The 15938-nt window shown below is 34.7% G+C and overlaps 1 protein-coding gene and 1 long non-coding RNA gene across 3 annotated transcripts in view; one reads left to right on the top strand and one right to left on the bottom strand.

Annotated features, from left to right (window-relative positions):
- The window catches only part of LOC147834365 (uncharacterized), a 546693-nt gene that overhangs the window by 37793 nt on the left and 492962 nt on the right, over positions 1 to 15938 (top strand). For both annotated transcript variants that reach the window (XR_015503729.2, XR_015503730.2), the window contains exon 3: positions 13778 to 13880. This is a non-coding gene — a long non-coding RNA (uncharacterized LOC147834365). The remainder of the gene's footprint in view (positions 1 to 13777; positions 13881 to 15938) is intronic.
- Positions 11005 to 14009, bottom strand: lrrc18b (leucine rich repeat containing 18b). Its single transcript, XM_087275609.1, has 3 exons — positions 13756 to 14009; positions 11520 to 12370; positions 11005 to 11437 (listed from the first exon to the last, which is right to left on the bottom strand). Exon 2 carries the CDS (start codon positions 12363 to 12365, stop codon positions 11598 to 11600), a length of 768 nt encoding a protein of 255 aa, XP_087131735.1. The 5' UTR covers positions 12366 to 12370; positions 13756 to 14009; the 3' UTR covers positions 11005 to 11437; positions 11520 to 11597.

Here is a 15938-nt window from a genome sequence, read left to right as displayed (position 1 = left end):
ATATAAATATGTAGATTTACGACGCCTCAGCATTTCTGCTGTCAGTTAAGTTGCTAATATCAAAATAAAAATCGGCAGTTCCTTAAATCATGTTTTCATTTTATTGTTAAGAAAGTGAAACAGCATAGCCAGGGTGATGCGTTATAAAGTACACTGTTCCCTTTGAAGATTTACCCGACATGTCCTCGGGAGTTTGTTTTTCATATCAATCTTGCGAATTCTGAACTTATCAGAAGAGGATGCAGGATTGAACTGTGTGTAGGCTACTTAATATTGAGGAAAATCCCCAATCAGAGAGGCGAATATCTGCAGCCCCGCCTCCGTTTTCGGATGTCTCCGTTTCCCCCCATCCACACTAGGATGAAGCAGCAGCGTTTTTAAATGAGAACGGCCTCCTCAACGTTTTCAAAAAGCTCCATTATTGGCACTCAAAAACTCCGGCGTAGTGTGGATGGACGGCGTAACCATAGCAAAACGTATGCGTTTTAAAACTAAAACGCACTGTATTAGTGCAAACGGGGCCTGAATCTGCCACTATGCTAATGCATAGCCATTTTTAGCTCCGCCCTTTTTTCAAAATAGGGATGTGAGCACAATCTCATTTGAGTTTAAAGCGACAGTCACCAAAACAACACAATTAGGATCAAAGCCCATTGATCACATACATTACATACATTACTTGTGTGGTATTTTGAGCTTAGACACACACACACACACACACACACATACACACAAACTATAAGGACAATAGAGACTTATTTAGCATCTTGTAAAAGAGGAATAATAGGTCCACTTTAAAATAAGTTCTATAAAGGAGTTATAATGCTTAAACTGTATTAAGGGTGATGTAGTTTATTGGAAATCAAGCACTGTGTCGACAGGAGGTTTTTTTTTCAGTAGTTGATTTGATTAATTTATTCATCTCTATTTTATATTTGAGACCTATTTTAATTACATTAACTTATAAGTGTGTCATAAGGTTAATATTATGTCTTGTTGTAAATAAAACCTAGTAGTATGCATTATATACTGCGGGGAAAATAAGTATTGAACACCACACCATCTTTGTCAGAAAGCATATTTCTAAAGGTGCTGTTGACTTGAAATTGTCTCCGGATTTTTGTAACAACCAAAGAAACCCATATATGCAATGGAAACTAAACTAATTAGTTTACAAATAAAGTTAGGTGTGATGAAATTAAACAGGGCAGGAAAAACATTAAACACATGAAGAAAGGAAGGTGTAAAAAGGCAGTGAAAGCCCAGACAGCAGCTGAAATCTTAGTAGTTCTTCAGCAAGCCTCTGCCCTTCCTCAGTGTAAATGAATATCAGCTGCTTCAGTCTAACATCTACATTAGCACGAGGATGAGGATGAAGCCAGGGTGGACATTTCAGCAAGACAATGATCCAAAACACTGGCATGGAAAATCAAGCTGTAGAATGGCCCAGCCAAGCACCTGACTTGAATCCTATAGAGAATACAAAATAAAGCTCAGATTTGATAGACGAGACCCACAGAACCATCAACATTTTTACTCTCTGTTTTACACATAACACATTTTTCTGTTTTGTTTTATTTTTCTGTTTGTATTGTTTTACCAAAATCTGGTTCAATTCCATGTCAACAGCTCCTTTAGAAATATTATTCCCAAGAAAAAAAACATGATGTGCTTATTTTATATATGCATGCATTATATATATTTTCTTGCATTTTAATTGTTTGATTTTCATGCAATCCATTACTGATTTAGGACTACCGGTGATCTTTTTCTGCACGCTTTACGTTCTCAACTGCAAATTGACTCAAATTGCCCGTCTCAAACCTCCAATAAACGTTCTTTCCAGCATTCGTGGTCCTCGTCTCCTTTTCTTCCCCTGTTCAGCCTCCCCCAGTATGCAGATAATAGCAGTGTGAGTGAATGAGATGGGGGCGGGAGAGAGCCTGCAGGAGCCCTCAATGAGACAGCAATATAAACCTCATTCAACCACATCTATCGCTGAGCTGCTGCTGCTCCAGGCAAAGGGGAACCAATGCGGAGTTCCCAAATATACTTTAGCCCTGTTAAAGAAAGAGCTTTGTTCTGTTCTGGCCCAGCGCATGTTTGAGGATCCGTGCCCTTTGAGGCTCCATAACAGCAGATGTGTTTATTGTGGGACTTTACATTTCTGCATTTCCTAACTGAAGTCTTAAACATAGTCAGAATGATTATTCGTCCTCAATTATGGCCCCCTTGTATATTTCTTCCAACACATTTCTGAACGTAATAGTTTTAATAACTCATTTCTAATCACTAATTTCTTTTATCCATGATGACAGCACATAATATTAGACTAGATATTCTTCAACATACGAGTATTTAGCTTAAAGTGACATTTAAAGGTCAGGGTTTTTCAAAGTCTAAGACAGTGGGCCTCCCTTTTGACACAACTTATCTATTGTCGCCCCCCTCCTCCCAAACACGCACGCACACACACACACACACACACACACACACACACACACACACACACACACATATATATATATATATATATATATATATATATATATATATATATATATATATATATACAATATATATATACAATATATATATATATATACAATATATATATATATACAATATATATATACCCGCCTACCCCCTCCAGTGGGTAAAAGCACACGAAGGCGTGGGATAAGGGGCTAGGTAGTGATTGCCTGCGTCTGAAACCGCATACTTCCATACTATATAGTACGCTAAAATCAGTATGCGAGCCGAGTAGTATGTTCAGATTCATCGAATTCGAAAATCATTATGCGAGAAGTGCCCGAATGACTTGCTACTTCTGGCGAGATTCTGGCGACACAACTGACGCAGGTAGGTCATGTGACCATGACAAAATGGCGGATGTAGTACGTCCGAATTCCATTCATACTTTTCACATTCATACTGTATAGAGCGCACTTTTCTAACGGCCGAGTAGTACGTTTAAATTCAAATGCAGTACCTACTGAGTAGTTGGCCGTTTCGGACGCAGCCATTAGCCCCTTTCACACATACAGACCTTTCCGGAAAATTACCGGCAATTTTCCGGAAAGGTTGTATGTGTGAACAGGCCCTTTTTGAAAATACCGGTAAATTCGTTCTGGCTATTTTCTGGAAAGAGAAGTTGTAACATTACCGGTAATTTGCCGGAATGCTGCGCTGTGTGAATGCAGAAGGAAGATTGCCGTAATAAGCGCGTGCACGTCTAGAACGTGCTGACGTGAGACACCTGCTTTAGCCAATCAGAACAGTCAGACGCATTCACGTGTGCGCGGTTTATGAGAATAAAAGCCTTTGAATATTTTTTCCAGACACCTTTAGCTGCTAGATGTTAGTCAGATAATGTTTCTATGTTCTTTCTTAATGCCAACTGTGTAAATAATTATCGATAAAATGTTTATGATAATCCGTTGTTTGTTTACCTTCAAGCTTTGCGTGTGCCCGTGAGCGCCCATATCGCCAGCACACACGCATATCATGTACATCTCGACATGCGAAAGTGTTTCTCTATATGTTTTCATTAGAGTTGTACTCAATACTGATCCATCCGAAGAGTTTGTAATGTAGTCAAATGTTTACAAACACAAGCGCAGCCGTTTAGAGGTCATTTCTGGTTAATGATGTCAGAATTTACCGGCATTTTGCGATGGATGTGTGAATGCTCTTTTCCGGAAAAATTCCGTAACGTCCTCGCCTGTGTGAACAGCGCTTTTTTGAATATACCGGTAAAGTCGTTCCGGAAATTTTCCGGATATTTACCGTGATCACTGTGTGAAAGGGGCTATTGTCTATCTGTAGCTGTGTATGTGTGTGTGTGCCGGAAGGGAGCAGGAATTTCAGAGAATTTCATGCATCACAGTTTCCTCAAAAAGCGTAGACTTATAACCCTGATGAATAATAAATGTTTCTTGAGCAGAAAATTTGCATATTCTAATGATTTATGAAGGATCATGTGACTCTGATGACTGAAGTAATAATGCTGCAAATGCATATTTTCCAGGACATAAATACATTACCTTTGCACATCAATCATTTAAAATGTTCATAATATTTATTTTAAATCATATTGTAATGTGATTAATAGAGTTAAATTCATTCATTCATTTAGACTTAGACCCTTTATTAATCAGGGGGCTCCACAGCGGAACGAACCGCCAACTTATCCAGCATATGTTTTCACGCAGCAGATGCCCAACCCATCTCTGGAAAACACCCATACACTCTCATTTACACTCATCCTTTAGCGCATGTGTTTTGACTGTGGCAGCACTCGGAGGAAACCCACTCCAACATGGGGAGAACATGCAAACTCCACACAGAAATGCCAACTGATCCAGTCTAGGCTCGAACTAGTGACCTTCTTGCTGTGAGGTTGATCCTGCTGCCCACTGCACCACTGTGATGCCTAGAGTTAAATTACTAGACTAAATTACGTTCAGTGTGGGCAACGCAGTAGGTAGTGCTGTCGCCTCACAGCAAGAAGGTCGCTGGTTCAAGCCTCGGCTAGGTCAGTTGGCGTTTCTATGTGGAGTTTGCATGTTCTCCCTGCGTTCGCGTGGGTTTCCTCCGGGCTTCCCCCACAGTCTAAAAGACATGCTGTACAGGTGAATTGGGTAGGCTAAATTGTCCGTCGTGTATGAGTGTGAATGAATGTGTGTGGATGTTTCCCGGAGATGGGTTGCAGCTGGAAGGGCATCCGCTGTGTAAAAACATGCTTGATAGGTTGGCGGTTCATTCCACTGTGGTGACCCCGGATTAATAAAGGGACTAAGCCGACAAGAAAATGAATGAATTACTTCCAGTTTTATTACACCAGGGGTTTTCAAAGTGTGAGGCGCGCCTCCCCTGGGGCGCGCCAGAGCATGTCAGGGGAGGCGCGGGAAAAAATATAATATAATAAAAACATAATTATTAAGTTTAATTATTATATGTATTTTTTATTATATTTAAACGTTTATTATATGCCTGCTAATACAATGGCTCGGTTTCTGAGACCCACCCCAATTCAAAGCTGTAATGAAGTTCACGGCCCTTTGGCCGCCGGGAAGGAGACGGAGAACCGAAGCAGTTTTAAAGTGATTTATTAATGACAGTGACGGCAGCTCCGTCTAAACCTAAACAAACGGACGGCAGATCCTCACGGAGACTGCCGTCAAACTGAAAGCAAAAGTAAAATATGTCCGGGTCCGGTCCTCTCTCGGCTTCCTCTGCCCTTGTTCCTCCTTTTATGATCCAGAGCTCCTTCCGTGGCATCTGAGGCAGGTGCGCACCGCAGGTGTATCCACTTACGCGGTGGCCTCACTCCGTTCCCACGGCGCTCGGCCACGCCCCCTCGCCACAAAAGCCTTCAAGTTCAGGGCTTAAACCCAAAAGACGACGATATGATGATCAGTATTTGAGTTTAGGATTTACGTGGACAGGACCAGCTGATGAACCTGACCTTTATGTGTGGTTTGTCAAAATATTTTGGCTAATGACTGCATGAGACCCACTAAACATTAAAATACTTGTTATTACTCTGTAAATAATTGCACTTTCATGCAAATGATGATAAAAGTGAGTTAACAGTCTGGCATCTGTCTGTGTCTTTATATATACTGTATATATATATATATATATATATATATATATATATATATATATATATATATATATATATATATATATATATATATATATATATATATATATATATATATATATGTGTGTGTGTGTGCGTGTGTGTTTGTGTGTGTTTGGGAGGAGGGGGGCGCCAATGGATAAGTTGTGTCAAAAGGGAGGCCCACTGTCTTAGACTTTGAAAAACCCTGTATTACACCATGCCGCATTCTGTGTTTGCTTATTTGGCTAATAAAACAAGTCAGGAAGTCTTGCTAAAGTGAGCTAATGCCCATCTGCATTTTGGCAAAAATGATTTATTTCCCATAAACATCCTATTGGGCTGGCCTTTTATCCTGTGTGTCTATTTTGGAAATGCACAAGCACTGAAACACTTAGACGGGATGCACTTGACGCTCTGGTCATCTTACACCCACATGTGCTGATGGTTTTGTGCTGATGATTAAGCTGTTGGTTCAAAACGCTGCTTTGTCCATCCTCAGACTGCGATGCGAGTGGTCAGGATGTTTAGTCTCCATGGGATGTTTTTATTTATTTGGTTGATCTTCTTTCATCTTCACGTGAGCTCTTGAAGTGGGACATTTCTGCTGCATGTCCACAAAATATGGCTTTAACCCTCTCCATTTCTGTTCAGGCTCCAAATACAATGTATTGATGCTACATGGTGGCTTAGTGGTTAGCACTGTCGCCTCACAGCTGGTTCGAGTCCTGACTGGGTCAGTTGGCATTTCTGTATGGAGTTTGCATGTTCTCCCCATATTGCCATGGGTTTCCTCCAGGTGTTCCGGTTTCCCCCACAGTCCAAACACATGCATTATTGGTGAATTGAATAAACTTAATTGGCTGTAGAATATGAGCGTGTGTGTGTGTGTGTGTGTATGAGTGTGTAATGGGTGTTTCCTAGTGCTGGGTTGCGGCTGGAAGGGCATCCGCTGCATAAAACATATGCTGAATAGTTGGAGGTTTATCCTACTGTGGCGACCTCTGATGAATGATGGACTAAAATGGATGAATGAATGAAAATAATGTACACTTATTTTAAAGGATATTGTCCGTCACATCAGTCTATTATGGTGTTTGGGAGCAGGTGTTCAGTAAAGCATGGGGTTATTAGGGGGAATTGTGATTAGTGCTGCTGTTGCTCTGTTGCCTGAGATGCAATGTCACATGACTTATTGATTTTTTTCAAAGTATTAATAATTTAGTATGGCACCTCCAGAGACATCACAGGCGGTGATGGAGCAACAGGAGATGTTTATGCTAGCAGACCTCATTAGACCACCATAGACTGTTTTTATTAATAATTTAACTAATAATAATAATAATAATAATTGTTTTATTATTAACAACAACAACAATATTATTATTATTATTATTATTAGTAGTAGTAGTAGTAGTAGTGATAGTACTTGTAGTAGTGGTAGTATTATTATTAACGATAATAATTAGAATAAATATAAATAATAATAATAAAGTATAAATATTAATTATAATAATAATAACAACTACTACTACTACAATAATAATAATAATAATATAATTTTTTTATTAACAACAACAATAATATTATTATTATTATTATTAGTAGTAGTAGTAGTAGTAGTAGTAGTGATAGTACTTGTAGTAGTAGTAGTAGTAGTAGTAGTAGTAGTAGTAGTAGTATTAACAATAATAATTAGAATAAATCTAAATAATAATAATAAAGTATAAATAATAATCATAATAATAATAACAACAACTACTACTACTACTACAATAATAATAATAATATTATTATTATTATTATTATTATTATTATTAACAATAATAATCAGAAAAAAATAAAAATAACAATAATAATAAAGTATAAATAATAATGACAACAATAACAATAATAATAAAGTATATTATAAATATAAATAATAATAATAATAACAACAACAACAACTACTACTATAATAATAATATTAACGATAATAATTAGAAAAATATAAATAACAATAATAATAAAGTATAAATAATAATAATAATAATAACAAAAATAATAATAATAATAATAACAACAATAACAACAACAACAACAATAATAATGTAAGTAATAAAGACAGTTGGCATAATGACAATCATCATAACATCATTATTAATATTATTATAAAAGTATTACTAGTTTTATCATTATTAATTAATTTATTTGAGGTAAAAGTAATTATGAATGAATAAAGAACAAAATAATTAGTGTTCTGCATATTTTATGCATCATTCTTACATTATCATTTTTAGAAATATTTTATTAATAATTTCTTAGAATTTTTTATCATTATTTATTATTTTATTTGTTTTAGGTAAATGTAAATATCATAAAATCATTTTTGCTGTATTTACTGTATAACTGGTGTCATTTCACACACCTAGTTTATGAAGTAGCAGAACAATTTATACATTTTATTTTTTCATAATTTTTTTGTTCAGAATAAATTCAATAAGTTAAATATTTCATGTAGAATGCATCAATTTCAATAATCCATTACTTGCTTTACCTTCTTTCTAGTGTTATTTTATAACGTTGATACCTAAAACAGCAAAAAAGAAAAAATTTACATTCTATATTTTTATTAATTTGCTTATTTGTTCATTAAAAAGTCAAATGTCATGAAATATAACAAATAACATATTAAAATGTATTAATTCATTCATTCATTTTCTTGTCGGCTTAGTCCCTTTATTAATCCGGGGTCGCCACAGTGGAATGAACTGCCACATATTAAAATGACATATAGTTAAATACAGTTAACTTTTTATACAGAATGTGTCAATAAAACTGATTTTCCAATAATCCATGACTTGTTTTTGCAGTATGGTGTAAGATTACAGACCTTATACCTGGACCACCAGCGTTGGAGACAAAATATCTGTTCTTTCATATAATTCTGGCTTCTCTTTGATCCACTTCATTCTAATAGCAGTGCTGAGTTGTGTTTACTTTGTCGTCTGGTGTGGGAGTAATCAGATTACAGATGTCTTGCTTCACTCAAATTACACTCAAATTTAGCTTTCTACAGGCCTAATACAGTTGAAGGCAAAATTATTAGCTCTCTAGTGATTCTTTTTTCTAATATTTTCCAAAAAATGCTTAACAGATTCAGGAATTTTTCACAGTTTTTTCTATAATATTTTTATAGTCTTATTTGGTTTATTTCGACTAGAGTTAAAGCAGTACTTATTTTTTTCAAGACCATTTTAAGGTCAATATTATTAGCCCTCTTAAGCAATATTAGTTTTGGATAGTCTTCAGAACAAACCAGTGTTATAGAATGACTTTCCTAATTAACCTAACTTTGCCTTAATTAACCTAGCTAAGCCTTTAAATGTCACTTTAAGCTGAATACTAGTGTCTTGAAGAATATCTAGTGAAATATTAGTTGCAGTCATCATGGCAAATATATAATAAATCAGTTATTAGAAATGAGTTATTAAAACTATTATGATTAGAAATGTGTTGAACAAAATCTCTCCGTTAAACAGAAATTGAGGAAAATATATACAGGGAGGCTAATAATTCACCAATTATGAAGTGTGATATATCTAGATTTCTCAGCTCGCACTGATGTTGGTTACCTTTTTCATTTATTTATTTTTGAAATGTTGCTCATCACGTCATGAGTGGATCTTCACAACAGTGCAGATGTGCAGGAATCAATACAATTGAGCCCAGTGTAAATTACGAAACTTCCTCCAGAGAAAAGACAGCAAAAGAAATCAATACGAACGTAATTGCATTCATCAGCACTTGCTCTTCACAAGAAGAATAGATGATGGTGACAGTAATCTTTTGATCATGATATGTCAACCATTAATTAATTAATTAGTGTTACTTAATTACTAATGTTAATAAAAGTTACAAATTGCCATGAGATTGTGTTGGAAATAGAGACTAAGCGGAAGGAAAATGAATGAATGAATGAATGAATGAATGAATGAATGAATGAATGAATGAATGAATGAATGAATTCATTCATTCATTCATTCATTCATTCATTAAGAAGAAATTTTCTTCTTTTAGTTGTTTAAGTCCCCAAAGTGGCAAATCTACAGAGCCTTATTTATTCATTGATCACTTTTTTGTGACTTGTAATGTCATCAGATGTCCTCCAGACGGCAGCAGTGAGAACTGAAGCGCCAGTGAGAACTGTTTAGATCTTTGCTGTTCCCTAGTGGTATATAACAACCATTGCAGGGTAATTGAACGTGTACATAGTGTACACTTGTAATGTTGGAAACCTGTAACCACTGACTTCCACAGTATTTGTTTTTCTGAATATGGAAGTCAATGGTTACAGGTTTTTGTGTGAACTGCCCCTTTAATTCCCATCTTCACCTCCACACAGCCTGGTTTTCTTGTGCGACAGACTTTGGCTTTATGCGATCTGCAAAGATAGACTTCTTTAACGTAGTAGCTGTGCTCATTCGACTTTTCTCTTTCCTCTCTACATTTCTTCAGACAGTCTCTTAAAGGACAATCCGCTTAAAAGGAGATATTTTGAAAAATGTTGGAAACCTGTAACCACTCACTATGAAAATCATGGTTACAGGTTTCCAACATTTTTTAAAAATATGTTCTCTTGTGTTCAACAGAAAAAGGAAACTCGTGTGTGTGTGTGTGTGTGTGTGTGTGTGTGTGTGTGTGTGTGTGTGTGTGTATATGTATATATATATATATATATATATATATATATATATATATATATATATATATGAATGTAAATGTATGAATGTATATTGTAAAATGAAAAAAAAAAAAGATTTATTGGATTTACTAAATGTTTTTTTTATGTAAGTGGTTGTAAACAACTTATATGGTCATAACGTAAACAAACAAATTAAACAGAATAATCTTTAAATTAATTTGTTTTTTTAAATTGCAATCCACTTGAAATAAGTTATTTTGAAAAAATGTTGTAAACTTGTAACCATTGACGTGGACAGAATTTGTTTTTCCGTCTATGGATGTCAGTGGTTGCAGGTTTTCAACATTCTTCAAAATATCTTCTTTTATTTTCATCAAAACTCTTGCATTTTTTTCTAGATATAAATAGTTGCAAACTTTTTTTTATGAGCTGAAGTTAAACAATCAAATTTAATTTATTTAAGTTTAATTTAACTTTGTTTAAATGGCAATCTTCTCAAAATAAGTTATTTTGAAAAATGTTGGAAACCTGTAACCATTGACTTTCACAGTATTTGTTTTTCAGATTATAGAAGTCAATGGTTACAGGTTTTCAACATTCTTCAAAATGTCTTCTTTTATTTTCATCAAAACTTTTTTGCAATTTTTTTAATGTAAATGGTTGCTAACATTTTTTTTATATGAGCTGAATGTAAACAATCAAATTTAATTTATTAAAGTTGAACATAATTTCTTTGTTTAAATTGCAATCTTGGCGACGCAGTGGGTAGCACGTTCTCCTCACAGCAAGAAGGACCTGGGTCGCTGGTTCGATCCTCAGCTCAGTTGGTGTTTCTGTGTGGAGTTTCCTCCGGGTGCTCCGGGTTTCCCCCACAGTCCAAAGACATGCGGTACAGGTCAATTGGGTAGGCTAAATTGTCCGTAGTGTATGAGTGTGTGTGTGGATGTTTCCAAGATATGGGTTTCGGCTGGAAGGGCATCTGCTGCGTAAAAACTTGCTGGATAAGTTGGCGGTTCATTCCGCTGTGGTGACCCCAGATTAATAAAGGGACTAAGCCGACAAGAAAATGAATGAATGAAATTGCAATCTTCTCAAAAGGAGTTAATTTGAAAAATGTTGGAAACCTGTAACCATCGACTTCCACAGCATTTGGCTTTCTGACTATGAAAGTCAATGGTTACAGGTTTCCAACATTAAAAAGGAAACTCATTTACTCCACTTGAGGAAGAGAAAATAGTGAGTGAATTTTCATTTTTGTGTGAGCTGCCCCTTTAATTCTCATCTTCACCTCCACACAGCCTGGTTTTCTTGTGCGACAGAGTTTGGCGTTATGAGACCCGCAAAGATAGACTTCTTAAATGTGGAAGCCGCGCTCATCCGGCTGTCCAACTTCTCTCTTTCCTCTCTACACTTCTTCAGACAGTCATTGCACAGACAGTCCTCCTTCACCAGATACAGACTCTCCACTCTCTGAATCCGATCCACTTCTGGATCCTCATCTGAAGGGATTGGGTTGGATTTGATGTTCACTTTCTGCAGTTTGGGGAGGTTTTGTAGACTCTTAGGCAGCTGCGTCAGGAGGTTATTGAAGAGACCCAGTTCTCTGAGCTCTTTGAGAGCAGACACAGTCGGAGGAAGAGTGTCAATGCAGTTCATACCTAAATTGAGGATTCGTAAGTTTCTCAAGAAGCCCATTTCATGAGGAAGACTAGAGCTTGTGAGACGGTTGTTGCACAGATTGAGGTTGTGGAGATTTTGCAGACGTCCTATAGCTGCGGGAAGATGCTCCAGATGGTTGCTGTGCAGATCCAGCAGACGCAGGTTCACGAATTTGTCGATGGCGTCTGGGATCTTCTTGAGGAGGTTTCGACTGAGGTCTAGCTCGTCTACATCGCAGAGTTTCAGGATGCACTTTGGAAATGTGGAGATGGCCATGTTGCTGAGGTCGAGGCGGCGTTTGCCGTCTACGGTCACTTTCAGAGCATTCTTGGCCATCTTAAGTGTGATTTTTCGACCTGATGGTTCGCTTGATTTCTTCTTTCCCTTCACCATCGTGTCTAGAAACAAAGCATTGTTGTGTAGGTTTTATTATAATGATTATATTATATAATGACAGTGAGCTACAGTTCAAGTCAGAATTATTAGCCTTCCTGAATATTCTGTTTAACGGAAAAGTTTAAAGGTACATTATGTTATCCAATAGCTGCAAGATTTGTCAAACTGTAGTGAGTTTATTGATCTGCTGTTTTATATATATATATATATAAATATGTATATATATATATATATATATATATATATATATAAATATGTATATATGTGTGTGTATATAGATATATATATAACACATAATTTTCTGCGGAAAATCTGCGGAATTCTGTTTGCGCAGATTCCATGTGGGCCTACGCATCACGCACCTGTCAGTCAGTCAGTCAGCACGTCACCTTAAAGGGTAAACAATTGACGCACAGCACTACTACAGTTACAGAAAAGTTAGCGCTATTATAGTTTTAATTACCCTTTAATACATTTTGGTGCAATTATTACCTGCTATAAAAAAAAATATTTTGAATGAGAAGCTGTAATGTAGTCGTGGCGGGATAAATTTTGGCGCGGCGCCTCGCCATGAAAGAAAGAATGTAGCGGAAACCATATATATATTAACAGTTTAGAGTTTCAAATTAACAGTGCAATGAAGATAAATTGGTGTTATGAATGACGCTTTATTGAAAATGGCAAGCATAAAACAACATCAGTATTGCATTGAAATAATTAAAGGGAAAAGTTTGAAACACTGAGTATTTTGGATGAATTTTAAAATATTTAGCACTGTTTAAACATTAAATGTCTTTATATCAGCATTGTTGTTGCTTTTTGTATAATTGGTGTTTGTTAAGAAACAGTTATGAATGTAAATTATATATTGAATATACCATTGTCGCCATGCAAATAACAATTGTGCTGATCTGACTTTAATGTAATATTGATATTACATTAAAATGAATAGTAATAAATCAATAGATTAGTAAATTAAGAAATAAAAGCATTCAATTGAAGTCAAAATTATGAGCCCTTCTGCTAAATATTTACTCTTTTTTTTTTTTTTTCTATATTTCCCAAATGATGTTGAACAGATTCAGGAATTTTTCACAGTATTTCCTATAATATTTTTTCCTCTCAAGAAAGTCTTATTTGCTTTGTTTCGGCTGGAGTAAAAGCAGTTCTTAACTTTTTTTATAGCCATTTATGGTCAATATTACCAGCCCCTTAAGCAATATTTGTATTTAAATGTCTACAAAACAAACCACTGTTATACAATGGCTTGCTTAATACCCTAACTTGACCAATTAACCCAGTTAAGCCTTCAAATGTCGTTTTAAGCTGGATATTAGCATCATGAAAAATTGTTTGTCATATTTTTTTAATAATCTGCGATTCTTACCTGTATCTCTGTCCTTTTTCAGTGCAGTGTGGAGTCAAACAGAGTCTCAGCAACGACTGACTACAAGCCGATCATTACAGGCCGTCTCTGATAAGGATCTTCCATGTGAATAATGCACAAAGCCTGTAAGTAAAAACCAGCAGGGTAAACTTGCCCCAGTTTGATTCCTCTGATAGAGAAACACTGCTTGTTGGCATTAGTCTGATATTCAGCCCTTTGTTTTGCTGGATCTCCAGGCAACAGGGATGTACTGCTCTGCCTGCTGGCTTTATTGTTTTGTTGCCGGTTTGCTGAGTGACGAGAACTGTTTACTGTGTCTTGGGTTTTGTTTGATCACACTGCAATAAATGCTGTGGTCCACACATTTAATTTAATTTAATTTAATTTAATTTAATTTAATTTAATTTAATTTAATTTAATTTAATTTAATTTAATTTAATTTAATTTAATTTAATTTAATTTAATTTTATTTAATTTTATTTAATTAATTTTTATTCTGTCCATGTGTCAACTAGTTTCCTAAAAACACTATTTTATTTTATTTTACTTTTGTTTAGTTTTGTTTAATTTTAATTTTACTTTTATTTTCTCCATGTGTCAACTAATTTCCTACAACACTTTATTTTATTTTATTTTATTTTACTTTTGTTTAGTTTTGTTTAATTTTTTAAATTTTAATATTACTCTATTTGTCAACTAATTTCTAAAAATTTAATGTTGTTTTATTTTATTTTATTAGCCTCTCCAGGTTTTTTTAGTCCACACTTAAAAAAATACAATTTATTTAATCTAGATCTTTATTTAGTTTGTTTTCCACATTTTTTTTTGTTTATTATCAGTTTAACCCTTTCCATGTTGTTTATTTATTTATATTTTTTAGTTTTTTATCATTTTATTTGTATTTGTTTATCCTCTACATGTGTCTAGTTTCCAAATACACTTTATTTTATTTTATTTGTTAAAGAAAACATTTATTTTTTCCTGTTCATTGTACTTTTTAATCTGTTCTATGTTGATTATTTGTTTAGAAATTAGAAATTTTTATCGTCCACACATTTGGAAATTCATTTTTGGCCTCCCAAACATCACAAATACAAAATACAAAACACAAACACAGAGCACAAACACAATTTATTTTTATTTATTTTGTTCACATTACTACATAATTTGCTGCAAAATTTTTTTTCTTCTTTTTTTTTAATTTTGGAGTTTTTAATGTTATATTATTTAAACTGTTTTATACAAATATTTCTATTATTTTAATTTTCATATTTTTAGGAACCGAGTGCAGTTTTTGCCATTTACAGGTGTTGTATTTTAACAAACTCCTCCTAGGTACTTAATCAGATCAACAATTAAAATTAGATATGGTCATCTAAAGGCCTTGGCGATGTTAAATTGCGAAGATCTAGAGTTTTCGTCAAAGGGCGTGCCCGTGGCGGACAGACAAATTCAGTGTATCGTCATGGAGGTGGAAGTACTTATAACTCAGCCACACAATGTCTGATCTGCCTGAAAATTCACATGTTCGAAGAGATTCCTCTCCTGAAGACATCTACATGCCAATATTGAGTCACAGTCACCTGCTGACAGAAGGAAGTTAGTTATAAATCTGTGATTTTCTCAGTTTTTTCTATATATATCAGCTTAAATTTTTATTGTCCGCTGTTCTCTGTCATCCTGAGGCCACCGGCCGGCGGTGAGCCCGGGTGTGAGGTCCCTTTCATTGCTGCTTGCAGCTTTAATTTATTCTATTATTCTATTTAATATTTATTTTATATATATTTTGTTTGTTTTATTATATATTTTTATTTTATTTATTTGTTATCCAAATTACTCCATACATTTTTTACATTATGTATTTTTAAAGTGTCTTTTTATTTTTGTATAATAAAACTTTTATATAAATATTTATTTTATTTTAATTTATTATTTTATTGTTTATCTATTTGCAATTTTTGTTTTATATATTTGTATGTTTTTATTATTATTTAAAAAAAGTATTTATTATTCAAATACTCATACAACTTTAATTTTATTTGTCCAGTTGTTTTACATACTGTAGCGTGACCTACATCTTGCAGTAAGTGGAGAAAATAGTTTCCCTGTTAGATAAGCCGCAGGTATGCCGGGGTATCATCACACATCGAATATGATATATCTGACAGTAGTGAATCCCAACT

This window comes from Danio rerio, chromosome 12 (genome assembly GCF_052040795.2).
Source record: "Danio rerio strain M-AB ecotype USA chromosome 12, GRCz13ab, whole genome shotgun sequence".
Classification (NCBI taxonomy): Eukaryota; Metazoa; Chordata; class Actinopteri; order Cypriniformes; family Danionidae; genus Danio; species Danio rerio.
Note: the sequence above shows the minus strand (reverse complement) of the source record. Positions and strands in the feature narration are given on the sequence as shown.

Excerpts from the sequence above, each read along its gene's own strand:
- lrrc18b (XM_087275609.1), bottom strand. The coding sequence starts at position 12,365 with ATGGTGAAGGGAAAGAAGAAATCAAGCGAACCATCAGGTCGAAAAATC.